General features: G+C 40.1%; 1 protein-coding gene across 7 annotated transcripts in view; it reads left to right on the top strand.

Moving 5' to 3' along the window:
• LOC127638266 (A-kinase anchor protein 13-like) overlaps positions 1-26281 on the top strand; it is a 147077-nt gene that overhangs the window by 87714 nt on the left and 33082 nt on the right. For 4 of the 7 annotated variants that reach the window (XM_052119717.1, XM_052119718.1, XM_052119719.1 and 1 more), the window contains exons 11-18: positions 671-1008; positions 4510-4557; positions 5400-5459; positions 7021-7204; positions 9437-9533; positions 18794-18836; positions 19123-19237; positions 22495-22657. In XM_052119717.1, the coding sequence (XP_051975677.1) occupies positions 671-1008; positions 4510-4557; positions 5400-5459; positions 7021-7204; positions 9437-9533; positions 18794-18836; positions 19123-19237; positions 22495-22657 (1048 nt within the window). The remainder of the gene's footprint in view (positions 1-670; positions 1009-4509; positions 4558-5399; positions 5460-7020; positions 7205-9436; positions 9534-18793; positions 18837-19122; positions 19238-22494; positions 22658-26281) is intronic. The other 3 variants (XM_052119722.1, XM_052119720.1, XM_052119721.1) reach the window with 2 other exon arrangements.

Below are 26281 nucleotides of genomic sequence, written 5' to 3'. Positions count from 1 at the left end.
CTCTCTAACTGCCACATCCACTTGGCCTTATCCCTCTCCTCGGCTGATTAGCCCGATTGGGGGCCGGCCATGTGCACTCATGGTCCGGCCCCGCCCTCCTCCTCGTCATAAAGTTGACATCTTGAATAAATGATTGAATGGTTTGTATTTGTGTTGTATCTTTCTATGGAGTTTCTCCTTGCCATGGTCACTTTTAGCTTGCTCAGTGGGATTTATAAGATTGAATTGTCTGTGTAGCTGCTTTGGATATGTTTATTTTGAAAAGCACTATAAAAATACATTAGAATGAATTGAAAGTGTAGAAAAAAGGTATTTTCAACTTAAGTCAGTAATAATTTGCTTTGAATTTAATACAATGACAATATGCAACTTAATAATAGCACTGCTTATATTTTTCTCACATTGCATAAATGGGTCTTAATACATACACATATATTTCAGGAAGAGGGTCCCTTGCAGTGAGATCATTATATTTGAAATCCTCTTGGTGAGGACATGTTTTCAGGGCTCAAAACGATACAAAATGTAAAATCTCTTTGATCTAACAGTGCAAAAAGAAATGAGAGTAAAATAATGGTCACAGTGCTATTGTCTTGTCATTTGCAGGTATTACTGTACAAATTCTCTTATTCGCGTCTCATCATCTCTCTCTTATTCTCTCTCACCACAGGGTGAGGACAGTGTCACCATCACCGACAACACCAGCGGTGTGTCCATTTCCTACTCTTCCTCCACAGATGACTCATCTAGTGTTGGGACGCCCGGAGCTGTTCCTCAGGCCAACCAAGATCCCCCCCCATCAGAACCCTGTGATGTGTCACCCACATCACCTGGAGCTTCGCCTGTTTCAGGAGAAACAGAGGAGGAAGAGAGAAAGGACCGCCTGACCGAGGTGCCAGAGCGATCAGCTATTCTACGTTCATCCATCCGATCTCTCTCTCCTGTTCGAAGGCACAGCTGGGGCCCGGGCAAAAATTCAGCAGGGGAGACAGAGATAAGTCAACGCAGGTATGAATCTCCACCTAAAATGAATAAAGCTTGGTCTTTAATAGCTATATAGTATTGCTTTATGCTAAATCATTTTCCAATTCTTAAGTCGTTAAATACCCCAATGAAATTCTTTGATGAATGCAAATGTATTTTCTGTGTTGAAAAATGTCCTAGTGAAACAGGAAACCTTTGTGTTTAGACATATTGACATTATTTTTAATAGCTGTTTGTCTTTAGTTATTCCAGTGCACTGTTTTCAATTGTTTTTCTATGGAAACATGCGCTAGATGGATGGATTTGACTGTTGTACAACATGTCACTGTTTTATAAACAGGAGAACCATGAGCTTAAATGGCATGTTACTAAAATAACTTATTATATTCGTTACGCTGTGTCTAGCTTTTTGTAGCACAAGGAGGTATTTTGTCTGAACTGCCCCTTAGTGGATGAGAAATTCTAATTCTATAGAGCATTTGATTGGACAAAATTTTGTAAACACCCCAAGTGATAATGAGTCAACCATATTTTTTTGTCCATTTTCCGGGAAGAGAAACAGACTGTTAATTTGAAATGTGTGTATCTGCTAAAGTTTATTACTTTTTGGAGAACACTAGTATATGGATGACCTTGAAACTAGGCTTGTAAAAATGCATTGATGCATCGATCTTTTAAAGAAATTTAGATGGATCGATTATGGAATTTAGGAATCGATTGTCATAACTATATTCCTACCCAATGTGACCATCTCATATTACACAAACCTTCTTGAAATGGACACGGAGTGCAGCATGCGAGATTAAAAGGCAAGAATGCACACTGAAATAACAAAAAAACTGCCAAGTTCACCCCGCGAACCTAAAATAAAATAGTTGGATGGATGGATGGATGGATGGATGGATAGATGGATGCTGCCATATACGGCTTTCTGTGTCATTTAAAACTGTTTGCATCCATTTTACCAGTCCGTTGTTGTTGTTGCCGCCTTCCCCGATTACAAAATATCACGTTAGCCTGTTGCTTTTAAATCTACATAAAATGTGTTATATCTCCATAAAACAGTTAAAACACATATAGAACATAAAACATTTACTCGTTCATTCATTCTCTTTATAGTGAATGCTACTGGGAATAGGGAGCAGTTTCAGACTCTGCTGAAGGGAACCAACCATTTGATAACAGTCATCAGTGATGACACGTGGCAGCTGCGAAAATATAGATCTCGAAATTGCCCATTTTAGCTAAGGTTTTGGAATTGCTCGTGAAATCCTCAAAAAATGTTTTATCTGATATCCAATCTGGTTTTAGGAAAAAATATAGTACAACCACAGTGAACAAACCACTGTTTTTATCGATTTATCCAAAGCTTTTGATACTGTAGATCATGAAATATTGAAGCAGAGGCTTCTTACTGTAGGTTTATCAGTGAACGCTGTTGGATGGTTTGTTAATTATCTATCGGGCAGAACTCAATGTATGGTGGTATCACTTCCAGAATTTTGAATGGAACTAAAGGTGTACCACAGGGATCAGTCCTTGGGACATTATTATTTATTTTATATACTAATAATATTGGGATTAATATCACACATTCATATTTACATTTTTATGCTGATTATGTGATAATTTACTCCTCTGCGATACTGGATCAGGCTCTGATTCATCTTCAATTTGATTTTAATGTAGTTCAGAAAATATTGAGGGATTTAATTATGTTTTCAATTATAAAGTCTACACTCTCAATTGCTACTCTTCAAGGTTTGGTGATCGAAATATTTTCTGAATATAAATATTTGGTATTTTAAATTGATGATTCCCTCGCTTTTGGGCCATATGTTCAGCATCTTGTGAAGAAACTGAAGTTGAAATTGGGCTTTTTCTTTAGAGTTGAATTATTGTGATTATTATTTATATGCAGGTGCCTAAGCATTGTTTACAGGTGTTGGATTCATTATCATGGAGCATTAAGGTTTAATACTCATTCAAAAGCCCTTACCCATCTGCCTTTACCAGAATCAGATTCAGAATGTTCTTTATTGCCAAGTGTTCTCACTTACACAAGGAATTTGTTTTTGGTGATAGGAGAAACAAGTGCACACAGAACATTATAGTGAGACAGAATACAAAACAAGGTAAGAGTATAACTAGACATACAAATAATAGGACATATAACAGAATGACGTATGTGCCAAGTTAGGGGTATGTACAGTTATTGAATTAAAATATGTGAATTTACATATGCACATGAGAAATGTTTTTACATTATTGCACTATGGTGGAGTCTTGAGGCAGTTTAATGGCCTGAGGGTTATAACAGTTCTTGTGCCTGGATTTCCTGGCGCTCAGTGCACCGGCCAGAGGGCAACAGTTCAAAGAGGGAGTGGGCAGGGTGTTTGGGGTCCAGAGTGATTTTACCTGCACGTCTCCTCACTCTGGAAATGTACAGGTCTTGGAGGGTGGGCAGGGGGGTACCAATAATACTCTCCACATTCCTGACTGTCCGTTGTAGTTTCCTTCTGTCTGATTTGATGGCTGAACCAAACCAGAGAGTTATAGATGTACACAGGACAGGCCGGTGACGGCCGAGTAGAACCGAATCGTTACACCCCTACTTAAAGCTAATATCCATGAACTAAAGACTAAAAACTTCATGGGCTGTTTAATAGTCAGGCAATTCCTGAATGCTTTATTTCAGCGAACTAAGAATGAGTGTGAAATAGTAGATTTTATTTTTACACATTAAACATGCCTGGCAGAAACCTGCCATTTATATTTTCGGTAAGTCATCTGATAAAATGATCATAGGAACACATATGGAAAAACATGCCTCCAACCTCTGCCCTTTAATCATGAATTGTGTCTGTCATTATAGGGAATTGAGTTTGATTGAGTTTCCAGTTGAAATCGCTCTGCTTTTTTATTTTATTGTCTTCCCATTAGTTGTGCACAGCACTTTGCTTATGTGTCTTTTGAAGGGAAATAACAGTAGTCTGAGTGCTCTTTCCTTTGTGGGCTTTTTAAGCAAGCAGCTGTTAGAAAGAGCTGTATTTAGGTCACACAGGACTGTGATAAACACACAGATGACCTCTTCTACTTTATCATAAAGACAGAAAGCAGAACTCTATGGTTTACTCTTAAGTGTCATCCCTTGCAAAATTGTATTGTGTCATACTTTGTCTAGCGGAACTAATCACCACAGCTAAAATACTTTTATAAGAAATTTTTAAACATGATGACAGAAGATTTGAATAATCGGTGGTTAAGGATGTGGGTTTAGTTTAGGGATGCATGTTATATTGGACACCATATTATATATCTATTTTATATATATATATATATATATATATATATGTGTGTGTGTGTGTGTGTGTGTGTATATGTGTATATATATGTATGTATATAAAATATTAGTTGCACTTATTACATCAACAGAGCTGCCAATCATCTCATCAGATCTTCATGTTCAGATCATGTATCATTATATTTCTCCATCTCTCATCATTTTCATCCATCTTTTTCCAGTACTGTGCGAAGTGAAGTGGAGCGCAGGTCTACGGGCCATAGGAGAAGGTACCATCATCCATCTTTCACTCTTTCATCTCAGGGGTCTGAGTTGAACTTTTATTGAGCTGCCTGTTTGACCTTAGTACCGTACAGTGTGAAAAAGTCTTTCATAAAAAAGTATGTGGGGCACTTGAAGATCTCATCGAAATATTCCTGTAAATCCGTCCCAAGCTAAACATAGTTTTAACAGCATATATAGCGTACAGCTACCCTTAAAATTACAAAACTACCCTTGTCGCTCAAAAGGCAGACGCCTTGTGTGGAATAGACAAGTCCAATAACTGACTATTCGAGAAATCAATTGAAATTCAATTTCAGTCAAAAATCAAAATTTTTGTGCATGAAAGATTTGTTACCCTATTGATGGGCTGCATGTTCTTGAATTCAGTCTGTGTTTTTTTTGTTAAATGTTGGTCTACAGTATATACACATGCGGACTGATGCCTTTTTAACCAGGGTGTTGCATCTTGCCCTGATTCTGCAGTGTCCCACCCCATGTGTTAAATTAAAAATAGTTACATTTCTAAAACTGCATTTCAAGACTCCTGCATTCTGTTCCGTTCTGTTGTGCTTCGTCCAGCATTTATTTAATTTTTTTTAACAAAGGAACGCGTCCTCCGTGAACGCCCCTTAAGAAATGCATTGAAAAGGGGTCTGGTGGGCCTGATTCAAACAGGACCGCCTCATGACCGACTAGTCATTCATATAACCAATTAGAATTAGAAAGAATGTAGTGTTGCACATCCCAAGGACTAACAAGATTATCTTATGTCTTTTCATCTTTTCCTGCATCCATCCATCATCCTTCTATTCTTTCTATCTTGCATGTTATTCCAACCACCATAAAGCATGAGCTGGTGTCCTTCAGTTGTCCTGCACTCTGAGGGTGACGAAATAAACGAAAGAAGGTAAAGAGTAAACTTTTGTGAAATGGCATAGCGTGTATTGCATTGTGTGAACAAAAACAGTGTTGCGTGTTGCAGCACAGTGGCATGTCTACATATACATGGTGTGTGTGTGTGTGTGTGTGTGTGTGTGTGTGTGTGTGTGTGTGTGTGTGTGTGTGTGTGTGTGCTCTAGTTAACTTCCTTTGTATGCTTTAGTCCTCTCGCCTGGCCGGATAGCCTCCTTTGACCACAAACACTCTCAGTCACTTCCGCTGACTTCATTGTCTGAGACGCCGCATAACAGCGGCCACTTTCATGTTTCCGTTTAGACAGGACAGCAGACTAAACGAAAGATTAGGCACGAACTAATCATAACTATGACAAACATATTGATCTGGATCACAGAACCTGACAAAAGGTGAGCTTTGTTTATCTTTTTCGTTACTGTTGGCCTATTTCTTTTTATCTACTTAAAATAGTGTGCTATGTTACACCTTTTTAATAGAATCACACACGCCATTTTGTTACTCTCTACTCAGGTTCAAGCACATTTAAATGGTATTGATCTAAAATAGATTTTAGCATGCTATTTTAGATCTTATACATGAACTGGCCCCAACACTTAAATTGTATTTTCATAACACTCAAAACACTTAAAATTGTATACATGTCATTGCTTAGATTATAAGATGTTAAACCAACTTGCATCTGCAAACAAATGTTGCTTTTCTCAGCTCAAATATCGTCACTTTTCTTTCGTTATTTTACTTTTAACTAACAGTCTCAAGGCAGTTTTTAGTGTTTGTATGAAGTCCCCTCAAGTTCATCTTGTCCTAGCAAAGTGTAGTTCATTACATTTAACTGTGGACATGTTTCACACATTTTGACAACCAGAAAGCGGTTATATATATATATATAGAAAGAATATATATATATTGTTTGTTAAATGTAAAACTTTTTAAACCTTAAAAAATGTGCTTAAAGTGTGCTTGTGCTATTTTGTTTTTTTAAATAAGTGATCTTAGAAATGTAATGCAATGACATTCATGCATGGTGTGAAATGTGGCTTCGAAAAGCATCAGTGATTACAGGAGTCTTTGCAAAATCTTTTGATTTAGTCAAAGATTGCTAACCAGTGATAATTCAGATGTTGGATGATTTTGCTTCAAAACAATTGTCAAGAGATGTCATATAGCATGAGTCAGAGGATTATAATGCGTCACTTTTAGCTGGCCATCTTTCTCATGCTGAGATCAAGCCTTTATTGTCATAATGTGGTAATATATTAAATTATCTTTGTCACTTTGTTTGTACATGTTTGTATCTGTGAGCGGTGAATACAGTTCCTGAATGACTGTGTGTGTGTGTGTGTATGTGTGTGTGTGTGTGTGTGTGTGTGTGTGTGTGTGTGTGTGTGTGGTTGCCTGTTCCCCACAACAAGTTATTCAGTGTGTTTTCCCATCTGTGGTTGATAATTTGCTGGTATGAATGCTTGTTTTAATTAGACTGTCACCATTTTACCTTTTTTTATCTGAACCACACACAAAAGCAAGCATATACACAATTTTTTTTTCTCCCACAGTTACAGCCTTGAAGGTCTTGCAGCAGAGAAGGATGGAAAAAAACTACTTATCCAGCATGTTGAGACTAGCCAGGAACCAAACTGTCCGTCAAAGCTGGACAGTGAGGAGAGAGGCTCACTGCTGTCTCTGACCGAAGAGGAACAGGAATCAGACCTGGGCGACTGTAGTAGTTTGGACAGTCAGGTAAGCTACAGTGTAGTTATGGTCACTGTTTTGGCTTTGTTAACATTTCTGTTTAACACAACAGCTGATAACTATCAAAAATCAGCTTATTCCAAATAATGTAAAGTTTGAGATCATCAGGTTATTATCTGGTTTTTATGTCAAAATGTAAACATTTTGTACATGTGCTTTGGATAAAAGCCACTACTAAATGAATATATGTAAATAAATGTAAATGTGCACATTGGATGACCTAGCAAAATGTAGTGGTACAGTTGTTTATATGCAGAGCGAAATCAAAGTAATGGACAAAAATGTATTGTCTTTCCCCAATAAAAAAAAATTGGACCCACTGGCAGGTCCTAAGGGGGACATATTTTGTGAGAAAAAAAGTTTGCTTTTAAAACGTTAAAGTCCCTGTATACAAAAGTCAGGCATATGAGGTATCATTTGAAAGCATTTGTTACATAAAAGAACAAAAGAAGGCCTGAAAACTGTTGCGTCGCAAATTAGAGCCCCCTAGAGGTAATGGGTTAGCAATATTAATATGAAGAGTCTTTCAAATAGCACTTAAATTGATAAGTCATGTATCAGATGAAAGCTCTCATTCTCAGGAATGTGACTATCCAGTTTTGTTTTGTTTTTAACCCTAATTCCACAGTTCGAAAGATATTCAAAGTATTACAAAGTGAAATATGATTTCTATTAGATCATTGCTGATCATTGTAGCTCAAGTAGACAAAAACTTTACATCTGCTCTTACCTTAGGATGTTTTCTAAAAATGAGCCATTTTTACTTGTCTGTGAGCTTGCTTGGCAGAATAATCTTATGTTTTATCTTATATGTTATATCACAATATGCCATCCATTATGAAAAGCATGCTAAACAAATCATCAAAAAAATATGTTTTCGACTATTGATGATAAAGTTTTATATCATCGCAAAGGGGATGATCTCAGTTTTTGAATTACAGGTTTAGCTAGATTGAGCTTCTAGTCCATTCAGAGGCTTAGACATTCAATGAAACAATGAAGGTAGAGCATGAACTTAAAAATAGACTGAATGTCTATGATCAAGCATATCTATGAGGGCTAAAATGGGTTAGAGCACCACCTACATTTCAGATCTGTATATTATGATTGAATGTGATAGAGAAGAAATTTTTCTAGTGCTTGCTGCCATCTAGTGGAATGAAACCCACAATCTTGTGTGGTTTGAAATCTGTTTAGATTTTGAAATCTGCTACAGTCAGGTCAGAATTCAAGTAGTATTCTGTCACCATTCGGGATGCAGCATGTATTTATATATAGAGTAATGCTGCCTCCACTTGAAAAATCTGATCTGATTTCATTTTCTGCAACGTAATAGTGAGAGCAGTCAGTTTTGGATCTGAAAAAAAAAATCTGAATTGTGTGCAGTGTGAACAAACCAAGATAGTCTTAAAGGGATTTTTCACCCAAAAATGTAAAGTCTCTCATCATTTACTCACCCTCATGCCATCCCTGATGTGTAACACTTTATTTCTTCTGCTGAACACAGAGATTTTTAGAAGAATATCTCAGCTCTGTAGGTCCGTACAATGCAAGTGAATGGTGACCAGACCTTTCAAGCTCCTAAAATCACATAAAGGCATCATAAAAGCAATCCCAGTGATTTAAATCCATGACTTCAAGAAGGGATATGACAGGTGTGGGTTAGAAACAGATAAGTATTTAAGTCCTTTTTACTATAAAATATCCACTTTCACATTCTGAAAGTGAAAATGGAGATTTATAGTACTAAAGGATTGAAATATTGATCTGTTTCTCATTCAAAGTGATTGCATTGCTTCAAAAGACATATATTAAACCAATGGAGTCTTGTGGATTACGTTTGTGTTGCTTTTATGTGATTTTTGTTTGGAGCTTCAAAGGTCTTGTCACTTGCATTGAAAGGACATACAGAGCTTGAGATATTCTTCTGATAACCTTTGTTTGTGTTCAGCAGAAGAAAGAAGTCATATACATCTGGGATGGCATAAGGGTGAGTAAATGAAAAGATAATTTAAATTTGGGGTGAACTAGTCCATCAGGATTCTCAGAATGTTAAAGCTTGCAGCTTTTAATTGGTATGTTAGGAACATAGTAATCTTTGAAATAGCACAGTTTAAATCTGAATGAATTTAAATTTAGTTTAGATTACTGTTTGGAGTTTGATATTCTTGCTGATTCACTTTGTTTGTTTAACTGAATTGTCATGTTCGCTCTTTTCAGAAGTCTGTACAGTCTGGATGGAGATGTGTCCAGCCCGCACACCCAATTCTCACCAAGTCTGTCTCCATGTTGGCCATCAGTCATAAGGACCTGGATGGTGAGTATAAACACCAACATCTCTCTCTCTCTCTCTCTCTCACTCTCTCTCTCTCTCTCTCTCTCTCTCTCTCTCCCTCTCACACACTCTCTGAACTCTGCAGCACTGATGTGTGTCCAATTGTACATAAGAAATTATTGTATAAGCTTAGCTTAAAAAGTCCCCAAAATTCAGATGTTGCAGAGTCTCTATTCTCTGTTGGTCTCTCTCTTTCCCTTCAAATTCCTTGTTCCATGCACCTTTGTTATCACGAATATTGGAACCTTTGGTCATATATGGTCACGGACCACTCACTTCCTGTCAACCATACCCCCACTATCTAACACCTGATTGGCCATCGTGGGATTTTTACTGTGCTAAATATTCCGTTGTCCTGTCTCAACTGGTATTGTAGGCTGTGGCTCCCATGGTTCCCTTTTCCACCTCACTTTGGTGTCACTTCAAAAAGTAGTTCACCCAAAAATACAATTCAGTTGTAATTTACTCATCCTCATGTCATTCAGAACCCGTATGACTTTCTTTTTTTGTGTGGAAATCTAAAGGAAATTTTTAAATAAATATTGTTTGCCCTCTTTTCAATACAGTGGCTATTGATAGCGACTCCCTTTGAAGCATAAGAAAGGACCCAAATGTATCTTAAAAGTAGTCTGTGTAGTTTGTGCATCATATTCCATGTTTTCGGAAGGTATATGATAGGTTGTGATAAGAAACAACACTTCCATGAGTGCAATGAGTGAAGTACATGCGAAAACTTGCACTCTTTTTAGTGTTAAACAACGCAAGTTCTCACAAGAATATGCACGGCGTTTTGAAAAGGCTTCTCTAAGCGCTCATTAGCACACAGTGGATGCCAAGATTTTTTTACTGTAAAATAACTTGCATTCAAAAATGAATTAAACTTAAACTTGGTCTCAATCTACTGCAATTGTATTGAAAAGATGGACTGCGATACTCATTAACACATCTCCTTTGGTATTCTCCATATAAGAAAAGTAATTTTTAGGTGAACTATTCCTTTAAGGGAGTAGACATTTACTGTGAGTCAACGTGCACACTCATTAGGACCCTAAATTTTATTATAACGCCTGCTTTGATCTTTTTTGCCCATGTCATAATGGGACCCACCAGTGAATGGACGACTGCGACCCAAGCGACGAATCTCCTTCAGCATCATGCCCATGCTTCCCAAATCTAAATCTTTCTTTTCTATTGGCTCTTCATCCAGTGATGAGGAGGAGGCAGTCAGTAAGTAAAAAAATGCGTGGCGTGGACCCTGCTCGGCCCCCTGCTTAATTTTAAGTGTGTCCCCTACCTTCCCTGTATCTTTAAGTTGTTGATACAAGGCCAGTCCCAAAAAATTATCTGTTTCTAAAACATATCCTGTAATTCTATTGTTCTATTCTATTGTTCATTGTTCACATTGTTCCATGTGATGTTGAGTGATTCATTTTTATGCTCAGAGTCATTGATTTACAGTATTTCTCAACTGCTAACACACATTTCTTGAATGTATACTAAGTTTTCTCAAAACCCTAAACACACGTCTTGATACTCACACCATTTTGGCCAAACCCTTGACTTTTGACCCAAGAGTAAACAGTGTAGTCAAAACCATATTAACTGTCGTAGAAACCAAACTTTGCATTTACATTACACACAAAACCATCAAATACAGTCAGCCTCCTGAATACCATTTGCACACTGCTGGGAGGAATAGAAAAAACTATTATACAAAGGTTTTCATGAACCAAAAACTATAACTTGTCCCTGAATTTCAGATATGTTCCAGTCCAAGAGTTTGACATGATGTGAATCATACAATCACACAAATACTACATTTGTCCTTCTTACAGGATGTTTATTTTCCATTCAAACATTCTACAGTAAGTTTTGCAAATGCTTGTCACTGTAGTGATCACAGTAATGCAAGTCACAACACACATTCGCCAAAATGGAATTTTGGAAAGAAAACAAGGAATGAAACATAGAGCATTTTCACCTAGGTAAGAGGGTTAGAGTACGGTACAGTACTGTAATAGCAATAATAGTTCATTCTGGGTCAGCATCCTGTCTCAAACCAGGGTCAGGTCAGAGATTCTCATCAACATCACTGGCTATGTTTTCCCTAGCCAAATAGCGGGGTGAAAATGCCCTGGAATGCCTGAGCCATTCCTGACATGTCCCCACAAGCTTCACCCATGGCTTGGAGAAGGTTGTTCTGTACATAGGAATTTCTGTCATAGACCTTCCACCACCATGCTGAGAAGAACCAACCCAGCTTCCCTCGTTTTCATACCATGTACAACAACATGGTCTACTACAGTAGCACAGATTGTTGTTCTTCCTCTTCCTCTGCCTCTCCCTTGTCCACCTCCTCTCATTCTTACCATTCCTCTGTCTCGTTCTCTAATATTTGCATCCATGATTCTGAATAACAGGCAAGCTGTTGCCCTTTTTTATTCATTTCAATCTCCTTATTGCTTGAGTAATTTTAGTCGTTAGTGCTTACACGTGGACAATTGTTTGTTAAGGGTGTTTGAATTGCACTGGTTTGAGTTTACTTATTGTACGGCTGTGTTTTCTAAATGACAACATGGTGACAATCGTGTCTTAAAGTGAGAGGTGTGTTTAGACTTATGCAAAGAAGTATGAATGGACCAGAGAAATGTGGCAAAAAAGGTAAATGGTGTTTATAGACTGGGGTATGTGGTCTTTCTGCTGGGAATTGGCAAAATGTTCTGACGCAAAGAGGTCTATCTCTGCTCTGCCGAATATGCTCCATAACTTCTGGACTGTTTGAGCATGCAGGGACCATTCCCCTGGGGAAATATTGTCTCTGGACAGTCTGTCTGGGCCGTCGTTCAGGTGGCCTGGCACGTGCGTCGCCCTCAGCGAGCGCAGGTGGCACTGGGACCAACTCAGTATGCATTTTGTCAGATGGAAGAGGTTCCTGGATCTGACACCGCCCTGACGGTTTAGATAGGATACCACAGATCTGTTGTCCGAACGGACCAGGACATGGTGACCCTGAATGATCGGGAGGAAGCGCACGAGCGCGTACTCGACCGCTATCATTTCCAGACAATTTATGTGAAGGAGCTTTTCCTGAACTGACCATAGGCCAAAAACTGGAGAGCCCTCGCAGACCGCGCCCCAACCCGTGTTGGACGCGTCTGTCGAGATGACTTTTCGGCGAGATACAGCTCCCATCGTCACTCCCCGCTGATACCATTCGGCCACTGCCCAGGGCTGCAGAGCTGAGATACAGGTCTGAGTCACTCTGATCGGCTGGCGGCCCGTGGCCCAAGCCGGGCGAGACGCGTGGGTGTTTAGCCAATGCTGAAGCGGGCGCATGCACAGTAAACCCAGCTGAAGTACTGCTGCGGCTGAGGCCATGTAACCTAGCATTCTCTGAAATTTTTTCAGAGGCGTGAGGCTGAAAGGACGCGGCTAGTCGCTGAACACGGCGCGCGCGCTGTGTAGATAAGTGAGCCGTCATCGCCATGGAGTCTAGTTCTATTCCAAGGAAGGAAATTGCCTGACTGGGCTGTAGTGAGCTCTTGGTCCAATTGACTGCAAGACCCAAACTGTTCAGATGACTGAGGAGAACTGTCCTGTGAGACAGAAGCTCCGTATGTGACTGTGCCAAAATCAGCCAATCGTCCAAATAGTTCAGAATTCGCAAGCCCTGACTACGCAGGGGTGCGAGCGCCGCATCCATGCACTTCTTGAAAGTACGGGGTGCTAAAGACAGGCCGAACGGAAGGACGGTGTATTGATCAACCTGGCCGTCGAAGGCGAATCTCAAGAATGGCCTGTGATGGGGATTTATCTGAATCTGAAAGTAGGCATCTTTCAGATCGAGAGAAATAAACCAGTCCCCCTGGCGCACATGCGCGAGGAGTTTCCTGATTGTAAGCATTTTGAACGGTCTTTTTGCGAGCACCTTGTTCAAAACCCTGAGATCTAATATTGGTCTGAGGCCGCCGTCTTTCTTGGGGACAAGAAAATAACGGCTGTAAAACCCCGACTCGCTCAGAGAGGGTGGCACTCTCTATGGCCCTTTTGCACAGAAGGTTTGCTATTTCTGAACGAAGCATGCAGGCTGCTTCCGTGTTCACAGTAGTTTCGAGCCGGCTCTGAAGCGGGGAGGGCGGCGATCGAACTGTAGCAAATAGCCCTGTTTTATTGTGCTTAACACCCATTTGGATATCCCTGGGATAGCTTTCCACGCTTTGAAGCGTAACGCTAGAGGGTGAATGGCCAAGTCGCCCTGATTGCCGCACACAGCGAGCTGAACAGAATGTGTGAGCGCGCTTACTGTGCTTATGCATGACTGCTCACAGACAGCAGGGACAGGCTGTTCTGTGAGTGACTTCCCGATTGAGGTGAATGGGGAAAGAGTCACATCTGTTAGGTGATGCGCGAGCATAGTCACGGGCATGGGACTTACATACAGAGAGGTGTTTGCTGGCCGTGTGACAGAGCGGGCAGAGAAGGGGCGCGCGCACGGACTCGTGGGCGTGTTTATTGACTCTAACGCTCGAGCTGGCTGTGCCTGCTTTATGTGAGTGGGCTCTGATAGGGACACGGGAAGTGTAATGCTTGTGTGTAGGGGTGAACACTGGATTGTGGGCACATTTTCTACACATAAGGCATGTTTGCGTTTTACAAGATTTCTTTGGGTCGCCGTGAAAACGGCATTTGAGTGCAGGCAAGCGGGCAGTATCACCGGCTTGTTGGCTGCTGAATCCACCACTGCAGTAGCCTGAGAGAAGGGGACTGACAGGGGGCGAAGCTTTGACGGTGGTCCGGCCGTGGCGGGACTGAGCCGTCGTTTCCTCAACAAAGCTAGGAGGACTTCGGTTGCTCAGGTTTCAGCGCAATCTTAGGCTGAGGCCTGCGGGGGGGGCGGCGGTCTGCGGCGGCTGTCTGAGCGCGATCTAGGGCGGCCGCCCTGTCGACGCTGAGAAGTCTGGCTTTGCTGAGCTGGGCGCTGTGAAGAGGCTCGTGCAGGAGGCTGGTCACGTGGGCGGCCTGCAGAGGAGCTAGCGCGACGAGGCAGGAAGAGATTCATGGCTTGGGTGGCTTTCTGGACTTCCGAGAAACGGTCAACAGAGACCAGACGGAGAGAGCAGCGCGTTGAGGAACGTGGAGCGCTCAGCTTCTCCCATGTCGGCCAGCGTTAGCCATAGGTGTCTCTCGGTCACAGTCAGCGCGGCCATGCACTTCCCTAGGGTTTGAGCTACAGCTTTGGTGGCGCGAAGGGCGAGATCCGTCGCGCTCCTTAGATCTGAAACAGCCTCTGGGTGCCTGCCTTTCTCATCCCACTCTCGAAGAAAGTCCACTTGGAGGATCTGTAAGACGGCCATGGAATGCAGAGCAGATACGGCTTGGCCGGCGGCGGCATAGGCGCGGCCAACACAGGCGGAAGTAGTTCTGCAGGCCTTAGACGGGAGCACTGGCTTAGACCGCCATCTCGCGGAGGGCGGGCAAAGGTGTGCTGCTACCGAATCCTCGACCGGGGGGATGGAAGAGTAGCCCCTCTCGGTGGCGCCATCCACCGAAGCGAGAGAGGTGGAGACATGGGATCGGTTCCTGGCCGAGAGAGGCGTGTTCCACGATTTAGAGAGCTCGGCGTGGAGTTCCGGCAGGAAGAGAGCGGCCCGGGCCGCGGGCGCCGCGCAGCGACGGCTCTGAAGAAAGCAGCCGTCGAGTCTGTTGGGAGCCTGCTCAGAGGGCGGTGACCACTCGAGCCCGAGGCGGTCGACGGCCTGTGTTAGGAGGTGCGTTAGTTCTTCTTCGACTCCGGCGCGGGTCCTGCTGGATTCATGGGCCGAGGAGGAGGCTTGGGAGCCTGACCACTCCTCGCTGTCCGAAGCCATGATGGAACAGCAGCCCTTATCCTCCACCTCGTCATCCGAGATGGCAGCAGTGCGGCCGCTCGGCGGCAACTGCGCGTCCCGGGGGGGCGGGGAGGGTGAAGGCGAGGCTCGAGGGAGAGGCTCCGGCGAGGTAGTCGCTTCTAACACCGGTTCTGGCAGCCTTTGGGAGCGGCGCTTTTTTCTGTGCGGCGAAACGAAAGGCGGCGCGGCGGCTTCGGTCTTGAGTGCTTCGAGTCGAGCCCGCAGGGTCGACATCGGAAGCTCCTCGCAGAGGTCGCATCCGCCGTCAGCGAGGGCGAGCTCTGCATGTTCCAGTCCCAGGCAGAGAGCGCAGATGAGGTGTCGGTCTCCGGCGCTGAGAGGGGCGCGGCATGAGGCACAGGTGGTGCGAGGCATCTTTAAAAAGACACTCGTTGCTCTTTTTGTGAAATTCGCTGAGGAACTAGCTTTGTCTAAAAAGGATACGTCGCCGGATGGTGTAGCTCGCAGGATGGCTGAAGGTGGCGAAGACGGCCGGCTTCTTCGAGCGCAGTCCAAGCTTGCTAGATGCCCCTCGAACGGCGACGCGGCTTCTGCAGTTCAGAGATGCGAAGAGCTTCGCTGAATAGATGAAAATCAGGGTTCCAGCCTACGAAACTTACGCTTATATGCACTCTAGCCACGCCCATTCTGGCGGGCTTTGATATAGTGACGGCGCGGGCGCCTCTCATTGGACGCGAGTTCACTCAAGTTCGTCTATAGGCTGCAGCAGTTGCCGCAGAGCAACCAATGAGCTCGCTAGCTAGCCCGCTCAAGGTATGCAGCTGCTGCACTGCGTTGACAATGGATACAAAATTAAGGATACATTTTTGGCTTCAATATCTCAGAAATGATGAATCTTTCCCGTAGCGTAAGCTAGCTTACGCAATACGAGAGAACCTCTCGTAAGAGAACCATCAGCAGAGCTGCACATTCTGCTTTGTTTACTTGGTTAAGTATGTGAAATTCTTTATAATTAGGTTTTCTGTGCTGTATTAAGACTATTTTCCCGTGTATTTTCTGTGCAGTGGCTCGCCACTATATAAATGATTTATTTCCCTATGTCGGTCTTTTTTCCCTATGTCGGTCTTTTATTATGGTATGGTACATCTCCACTAACCACACACCTAAACACCCTGTCATGACAAAACTGACTGTGATTGGTCACTTAACATGTCAGTTAGATGGCTTTAGTAACTCTTAAATTATTGCATTACTCCATCATGGATCACAGGTTTCTCAAGTGGGACATTGCCAGGTTCTAATTTCAGTCTAATTTCTTTCTGTTGGCTCAATCTCTCTCCATGTCATTCAGATCCACATAAACACATTTCATAGGACTGCTATTTGACTTTACAGCTGTTTAAAGAATGCTAGAAAGTGAGAGGGCCTTTTTGTAAAAAACTATAAACAACAATGCAATACTTTTGCAAGATGGCAAAAAGAATACAAATCTCTTGGCTGTCATGTTAATATGCCGATTCAAAACAAATAGTTGGCAAAGAACCCCAAAACTGTCTAAAATAACTTCATGGCAGGTTTGTACAGTATTTTTACAACATTTTGTTTGGCAGATCTTACAAGGTACAAAAACATTTTTGTCCTAAATTATATATATGCACATTGGTGGGCAAAAGTTTGGAATAATGTACAAATTTAGTTTTATGGAAAGCAATTGGTACTTTTATTCACTAAAGTGGCATTCAACAGATCACAGTGTTTAGTCAGAACATTAATAACATGAATAAAATTACTATTACAATTTGAAAAAAAAATTCAGAACTTCATAAACTACTTCGGAGTTCTCATCAAAACAATCCTCCATGTGCAGCAATGACAGCTGATACTTAGGTGACATTTCACCCCACACTTCCTGTATCACTTGCCATTGATGTGGTTGTCTTGTCGGGCACTTCTCACACACCTCACAGTCTAGCTGATCCCACAAATGCTCAATGGGGTTAAGATCCATAACACTCCTTTCCAATTATCTGTTGTCCAATTTCTGTTTCTTTGCCCACTTTTTCTGCTTGAAAAGTGGCTTTTCTTTGCAATTCTTCCCATAAGTCCTGCACCCCTGAGTCTTCTCTTTACTGTTGTACATGAAACTGGTGTTGAGCAGGTAGAATTCAATGAAGCTGTCAGCTGAGGACATGTGAGGCGTCTATTTCTCAAACTAGAGTTTCCGATGTACTTATCCTCTTGTTTAGTTGTACATCTGTCCTTCCACATCTCTTTCTGTCCTTGTTAGAGCCAGTTGTCCTTTGTCTTTGAAGACTGTAGTGTACACCTTTGTATGAAATCTTCAGTTTTTTGGCAATTTCAAGCATTATATAGCCTTCATTCCTCAAAACAATGATTGACGAGTTCATAAGGAAAGCGTTTTTTTTTTTTTTTTTTTGGGTGTGCAATTGTTGACCTAATATTGACTTTTAAGACATGCCAGTCTATTGCATACTGTGGCAACTCAAAAACAAACACAAAGACAACGTTAAGCTTAATTTGTTTTAGTACCAAATTAGCAATTTAGCATGTTTACTCAAGGATAAGATGTTGAAATGATGGCTGCTGGAAATGGGGCCTTTCTAGAATTGAGTCAAGTAGTGATGGTGCTGTTTTTACATCAGTAATGTCCTGACTATACTTTGTGATAAGTTGAATGCAACTTTGGTGAATTAAAGTACAAATTTCATGTTTGTGTATATGTATGTGTAATATATATAATTCATATATATATATATATATGAATAATATATATATATTACACATACCCACACTACTGGTCAAATGTTTAGCGTCACTTACTCATTCTCTATTATTATTCACATTTTAGAATAATAGTATAAAGTCATCAAAACTATGGAATAACATAAATGGAACTATAGGAAGTGTGTTGTGACAAAAAAAAACAAACAACATCATCTTGAGGTTTCACGTTGGGATGCTTTTTAAACAATATTGAAGGAGTTTCCATCAGTGCTGGGCACTTATTAGCTGCTTTTCTTAATTATTTGGTCCAAGCCATCCATTTAAATTTTTTTTGTAATGAATTAACTTTTACATTTTTGCCTACAAAACTAATTTAAAACATTTAAGCATACGCCTTCAAATCAAAAGGTTTTTAAGATCATGAGAACATTTCAGTAGAGTGACCCCACACTTGTGAATGTGTGTGTGTGTGTGTGTGCGCGCACACACACAGCCTTTTCAGGTCATACATTGTGTAATTTCTTGCCTATTCATAACAGTGTGCTTTCAATGTATTATTCTATGGTCTCATTTGTTTTATTCAGTTACATGCAGTCCTGCATCCACTGTACTCTTTGGTTTAATCTGTTCGCTCTTCTCTTGTTTCAGGATTGGGCTCTTTCATTGGGACATCAGGATCCTTAGAATACAGGTAAAACTTATACTTGGCATTTCATTTGAGGCATGCTAATTGGCTACATGCCAACTCACTAATGTCCAAATTCTATCATTTCATTTTTGGCTTTTCTGCCACTTTGGATCCGTATAGTAAAGAGGGCCATGAAAATTCTGAAGATGCGATATGACCCCAAATTTTTGAGAGCTCACATTGCTCGGATGAGCATCACAGCTCATTGTGATTGAGCGATTGTACTGCTAGGCTGTGGATCTGAAAATGTCAAATTTCCATCATACACATCACTTTTTGTCTTGTTTAGTATATCTGAGGAGGATCCAGGTCCGTTGCGGAGTGACAGTGAATTTAAAGCTGGAGGAACCAAAGTGAGCAGGACCTTCAGTTACCTCAAGAGCAAAATGAGCAAGAAGAGCAAGGTTGGTGTGTGTGACGAATCGGCTTATCGGAAACATAATTTAACTATTGTATATCTAATAAGATCATAGCAACCATTGGTAAAAGCACAGATGGCTTATTAGTTATTACAATAGTTATATGGCCAATGCTAATACCATGGCTAATAGATTTAGAAAATGGACATTTCCACTATACCATAGCTATTGCAGTTAATGTTATGATATTAAAGCCATAGTACATTTTCCAAAGAGTTTGTTTACAAATTATAATCCCCATGTCCTAGTTGTGTGTGGTGTTTTTGTGCGTTTAAGGCTGGGATATAATACAGTTTTGAGAACTGTTTGCTCTTCCGGATCGTGCACAGTCAAGTGCCTTAGCCTCAAGTATACTCTTTTGACCATGAGCCTATACGTACGCATTCGACATATGCGCTCATAGAGATATCATATAGACTTGAAGGGTGGGCTCTTTTGACTTGGGCCAGTATGTAGTATCTAGAACACCCTAGCAACAATATAGCAAAGACCTTGCAACCACCCACAATACCCTAACATTGAGGTGACAAGTTTTGCATGGGAAAGCACCACTCGCATTTTTTTCAGAACACTGTTAATATGATTCAGCTGTAGGTAAATTAAGATTATTTTGGGTTGAAAACCAGTACATTTCCTCTGTTCGAACCTATCCGAGTCCTCATATCTTATTGGTGCAGGGAAATAAGTGTTTTGGACAAGGTTGGCACATGTCCTGCTGAGATAATGGTACTCTTGGATACAACATCATGCATTTTCTATTTAACTTTGCGGTTTTTCTGCCTGCAGTTCCTATAATATGGCAGAATTGCTGATGGTGTGAACATTCTTAGCAACCCCCAAACTGACAAAACATTTACTCTTGCACAGCATGCTGTCGCACAGGCAACCTTGTGCTGTACACAAGGTCTGTCGCACACGAGCTCAAAGTAGGGAAGTTGAACAGGATGCAGAGGCAAGCTGTGGTCTCTGTGCTTTACAGTTTTAATATACTATCTTAAACACAAAACACTGTTTCAGGTCTACTGTGATTCTGTGAAAACAAACCCATGTTAAAATCAGTGACCTCACAGTTTATGAGAAATGATTGCTGACGAAACCTTCATGACACACTTTGGTTGTCCACATAAGACCAGCTGGGCTACCATATGGGTTTAAGGGAAGGATAATGTACAGCCAGTCATTTTTGTGAAATAAACCTTGACCGGATGTTCAGGTTGTTCACTGCAATGTTGTTTGAATTGGCTAAATGGCACTATGCAGACAAACACAAGCTGTTGTGTACAAGGGATAGTTTATGGTTAAAGGAAGTGTGCTGTGTCTTTAAGCTCAACCCCAATGTGAGCGAAGACTGAAAGAAACTGCTGTAGTGTCTTAATTTGTAAGTCTCTTCCTTTGGCTGACTCGGGTGCTCATCATCATGGGAACTTGTGTGTGTTTGTAGAAAGACAAACGGTCACATTCACTGTACCTTCAGGTCTGAACACTCACTGGCTACCTGCGACTGGGATGTCTACGCTGTGTCGTAGGTTTTTACCACAGAGTCGGTCTTTAAAGATCAAGAATGTTGGGGGGCTTGTTGAGGTACGTTTCTGATTTGGTAACAGTTGACATTACCAAAGTCCAAATCATTGTATCAAAATATGCATTGTTGATTTTGTCTTAATGTACTGTGTTTGGGGTTGTGATTTCAAAGGTATATTGTGTTATTTATGGGGTTTGACAACTTATTTCTGGTGGCTTGTTTCCTGAGATTGTTGTTTCAACCCAGTTAAGAATTGCTTGAATTATTTCTGTTGTTCTGTTGTTCATTGCTTGGGCATGTTTATAGTTTTTGGGTAGAGCATTTTGACCCTCTTCCTTCATGTTTTTTTTTTTTTTGCCAAATAATTTTTTTTATATGAAATTAAGTATTAGATACTAAAAGATATTTATTTATTCTTTTTATTTATTTATTTATTTATTTATTTATATATTTAAGTGAATGCTGACAACATTGTCTTGTTTTAGTTGTGGATTGTATGTGGTCATACATTTGCTAGGGGACTGCTTGGTGTAAGAGCCGATCAGACAGGATTTTGTCATTTGGACGCGTTTTAGAATCTCTGGGAACCAAAGATGCCACAATGAGGGAGTTTGTGGTTCCATTAGAGTTGACCGTTATCTTTATTTCAGGTGCATAAAGTGAATAAAGTAGCAGACTGGTTTTGACACTTTAAGCAGTGTGTCAAAGAAACAAGAAAGAGAAAAAGAAAAACTGCATGCATGAATGGTTAAATTAGATGGATGGATGAATCATCTAATTATGCAATTCTATGAAAGATGTAATAGGAAAGAAAGGAAGAAATAAAGAGAGGAAGAAAGAACATTCAAATTAAAAAAGAACATTTGAAAAAGAGAGAAAGATGCATTCGACAGATATAGCTAGAAATAAATACAAATCTAACATTTGAAAGAAATAAAAGAAAATAAATAAAAAGAAGAGGCGTTGGATGGATGGATGGATGGATGGGTGGGATGGTTGGCGTGGATGGGTTGTTGGGATGGATGGATGGATAGATAGACATTCAGAAAGATAGATAGATATCAACGGTGGATGGATGAAAACATCTAATTCTGTAATTCTATGAAAGATGTATAAGAAACAAGAAAAAGGTAGAGAGATAGACATTTGAATGGAAAAGAATATCCACAAAAAAGAAATGAATAGACATTCAGAGATTGATAGAATGAACTAAAGATAAAACATTAAAAAGAAAGAAAGTAATAGTTATTATTATTATTTACATTAATAATTTTTATTATTATGTGTATTATTTTCTGTATGAGTGCTTTGGCAATATTTTTGAAATTGAAAGAGAAAAAAGAACATTCAGAAGAAGAGAAAAAGAAAAAAAATTGATAGAAAAGAGGCGAGGGATGGATGGATTAAGCAGGAGATGTTGGGATGTGGCTGGATCTGTTGCATCCCTGTTGGCTGTTGATAATATGAATGAAGGTTATGATTTGTTGTCAGCTGATGAGGTTCTTCTGATGGTTACTCAGCACTCACTGGTCTGCTGATGCTGTTAGTTTTATGATGGATGTAACGTTATATTGTTATGTCCCTTTTACGGGCCAAGACCTGGCTGTAATGGAGAGACTAATGCACAACACTGGCTGTCTGCCAGCTACAGTACACATCTACACCCACATGAGGGATGAGAGAGATTGTTTCACTGTTTTTTTTGTATGTCATTTTGTAGGAGAAGGATAAAGAGAAGAATAAGGAGCGAGAGCGAGATGCCAAAGACAAGGAGAAGAGAGCCTCAAGTGGGCATCTATTCACTGCCGTCACCACAGTACCTTCAATCCGCTGCCACCAATGCAACAAACCAATCAACACTAAAGATGCTTTCCTCTGCACCAGTAAGAGCTCCTTCTCATCTCTCTTTTCTCTTCTCTTGTCTAGTCTCATCTTCTGTACTCTATTCTACTCTTTACACTGCATTATGTACTCTTGTCTATAAACTCTGGACTCTTCTCTTATATTGTACTCTCTACTCCACTTTATTTACCATATAATCAACTATTCTGTACTCTATTCTACTCTCGTATCAATTCACTCGACTTTCCCCTTTAATCTAGTCTTCTCTTTTATACTCCATTCTACTCTTAAAATCTAACTTTATTTGTATTGTACTCATTTCAATGACTTCAGTGGCATAAGTTGTACATACAATATTGCCAAAGTATCAATATAAACAGTAACAGTAATAAACACAAAAGGAGTGATTTGTAAATTATATGCACCCTTTGCTATATTTGAAAGCACTACAACTTCACATTATATGTTTTACCTTGTGAATTTCATAGTGGTTTTTGTACAGTAATTCAAAACAGATGATTGCAACACACTCCAAAAAAGTTGGGACAGTCAAGTGTTTACCACTGTGAAACTTCACCATTTCTTCTATAACACTTAATAAGCATTTGGGCACTGAATACACAAGTTTAAGTTTAAAAAGTGGAATTTTCCCCCATTCATCTATTATGCAGGTCTTCAGCTGCACAATTGTACAGGGTCTTCTTTGACATATTGTGTGCTTCATAGTGCACCACACATTCTCAATTGGAGATGGTCAGGACTGCTGGCCAATCAAGCACCCACACTCTCTGCTTATGGTTGTCCTGCTGAAAATGCTGGGGCGTCCCTGGAAAAGACGGTGCTGGATGGCAGTATATGCTGCTCCAAAATTTGTACATATCTGTAATTAATGCATTAATGGTGCCCTCACAGATGTGTGAGGGCACCATTTCATGGGCACTGACACAAACTTGGCCCATACATACACTGACTTTTGGACCTGATTCTGATAACAGCTTGGATGGTCCTTTTCCTCTTTGGCCTGGAGAACACGATGGCTGTGTTTTTCAAAAACTGTTTGAAATGTGGACTCATTGGACCAAAAACCATGGTTCCACTGTTGTACTTTCTGTCTAAAATAAGTCAGAGCCCAAAGAATCCTGCAGTGCTTCTGGACAGAGTTGATGTAGGGCTTCTGCAGTGAATGGTGTTGAATCACAAAGGTTTATTAAGTAATCCCAAACCCATGATAACTATTACAGATGAATGATGTTTTTTAAGATGGTGATGTCTGAGGGATCAGAGATCATACACAATGGTTTCATCTTGCTCTTTATGTACCAAGATTTGACCAGATTCCTTGAATATTTTAACTATATTGTGCACTGTATAGAGTGAAATGCCCAAAATCCTTCCAATTTGCCTTTGGGGAATATTGTTCTCAAAGTGCTGGATTATTTGCTGAAGCATCTGTTGGCAAACTGACTCGAATGATCCTTGCTCTTGAAGGACTAGGCTGTTTTTTATGACGCCTTTGCCTTACCTGTTTAACATCACCTGTTTTACATCGCCTTGTTATTTTAGTCTTAAATTGCCCGTCTTAACTTTTTGGAGTGTGTTGCAGTCGTCTAGTTTAAAATTACTGTACATAAATACATTTAAAAAGAAAAAATATTCACAAGGTAAAACATTTTAATATGTGTGGTTGTAGTGTTTTCAAATTAACAAAGGGTGAATATAATTTAGAAATCACTCCTTTTTGTTTTTATTAGCATTGTTCATACTGTCCCAACTTTTTTGGATTTGGGGTTGTATTAAAAAAATACTCTACAATACTTTGTTCTATTCTGTTCTCTACTCTATAAACTATTCTAAACTCTCTTCATTTGTTTTGTCTTGAGTGGTGCCTTTATTTATTTTTTTGGAACTTCCTCCTTTTTACTCTCATTTGCAGTGCAGTCATGCACTTCAGAGTTAAATATACTGCTGTGAAAGTGCTTTTTGCAGAAGGTTGCATTGCTAGAGCTTCACACAGGAAGCAAGTTAAATAAATTTATTCCATGGATTACCTGCAAAATGTCTCTAAATACGGATGCCCAGTTTTATTATGCATTCAGCAAAGGCCTCCATGATTTTTGATTTTTCAGCCAAGAAGCATCGGGTTGCATCTTGTTTTTTGAGTGTGAGCAGGTTTCTAGAGAAAGTTGTGTGTGAGAATTTGTGTGTTTTTGATAGCAAACGTATGTGTGGAGAATTCAGCTAATATGCATCTGAGTGTGAGTGCAGTTTCAAAGAGCTAAGGAACAAAAAAGGATTGCTATGAATCATGGCTATCTGCCCAGACAGGACTTACACACTGTTGCATCACTCTGTTGCTCCACCCGCACACAGCTGGCAAAAAACAGAGCTGCGCTGAGACCAGAGTGCTGGAACATCCTGTTAGATCGGCTCTACTGCTCTCTCTCTATCTCTCTCTCTCTACCCATCTCTCTCTCTCTCTCTCTCTCTCTCTCTCTCTATCTAACTCTCTCTCTCTCTCTCTCTCTCTCTCTCTCTCTCTCTCTCTCTCTCTCTCTCTCTCTCTCTCTCAATTTCAATTTCAATTTAAAAGTACTTTATTGGCATGATTGTGTTTACATACAATATTGCCAAAGCATTAATACACAAAACAGATAATGACAAGACAAATAATAAGAGAGAATTAAAATAAGGTGCCAGGTAATGAATCAAATAAAATAAAAACTATAATAACAATATACACTATACAATATAAAATTAAATATGCATTTAACAGGACATTATTCTCTCTCTCTCTCTCTCTCTCTCTCTCTCTCTCTCTCTCTCTCTCTCTCTCTCTCTCTCTCTCTCTCTCTTTTGTCCTCAGAGGATATGCTGGCACATTAACATTTTCTCTGGTTTCCCAAAAGTGACTGATACTTGAGTCACGTTTTTCTGTGCCGTTAATTAGGTCTCAGTGTCTTACACACTACTTTTGTGACCGAACAGACTGGTTCCTAAATATTGAAAGACATCATACAATTGAGACTTTTAAAACATAAAATTATAATCTTTCATCAGAATATAATAACTGTAATTATTAAAGAAACAAATGATATAAAATTAGAATGAAATTCAAATGAATCATTCCCTTTTTAAAAATAAATGTCTCTGGCCTTATTTTGCATGATTCACCAATGAATGTTGTTCTTGAAGAAAATAAACATCTTTTATAAAAATGTAAAAAAGTTTATTAAAGAAACAAATTATATAAAAAATAAAAATCAAGATGAAATTAAAATTGAACCAATTTATTGCTGTTTCTGACCAATAATATTTTACTCTGAATTCCCATGAGTAATATCAAGTCATTGTAGTTAGACATTATTTCTTGCTGAATATTCAGCTTCACTGGAAATACATTTTGCCACACCAGTTAAATGTGTTTACGAATACTTTTTCATGTCCTTTCAACATTTTACTTTCCATCATTGCGTGGTGTGTATGTGGGAGTGGGGAAACTTAGTGTATCTGCGGGGAAAATATCTTTTATCTCTGTGTCTCAGAACATGTAGGTTGCTGTACTTCTAGCTTTCTCTCTCCTTACCTTCACAGCCCAGGGCGTAAGATACTGGTTGTGTGAAAACATGATTGCCGACTTTTGTTATGAAGTCAATAACAGTTGAAAA

Source organism: Xyrauchen texanus, chromosome 46 (assembly GCF_025860055.1).
Source record: "Xyrauchen texanus isolate HMW12.3.18 chromosome 46, RBS_HiC_50CHRs, whole genome shotgun sequence".
NCBI classification, from domain to species: Eukaryota; Metazoa; Chordata; class Actinopteri; order Cypriniformes; family Catostomidae; genus Xyrauchen; species Xyrauchen texanus.
This window is presented reverse-complemented; position numbering and strand designations above follow the sequence as displayed.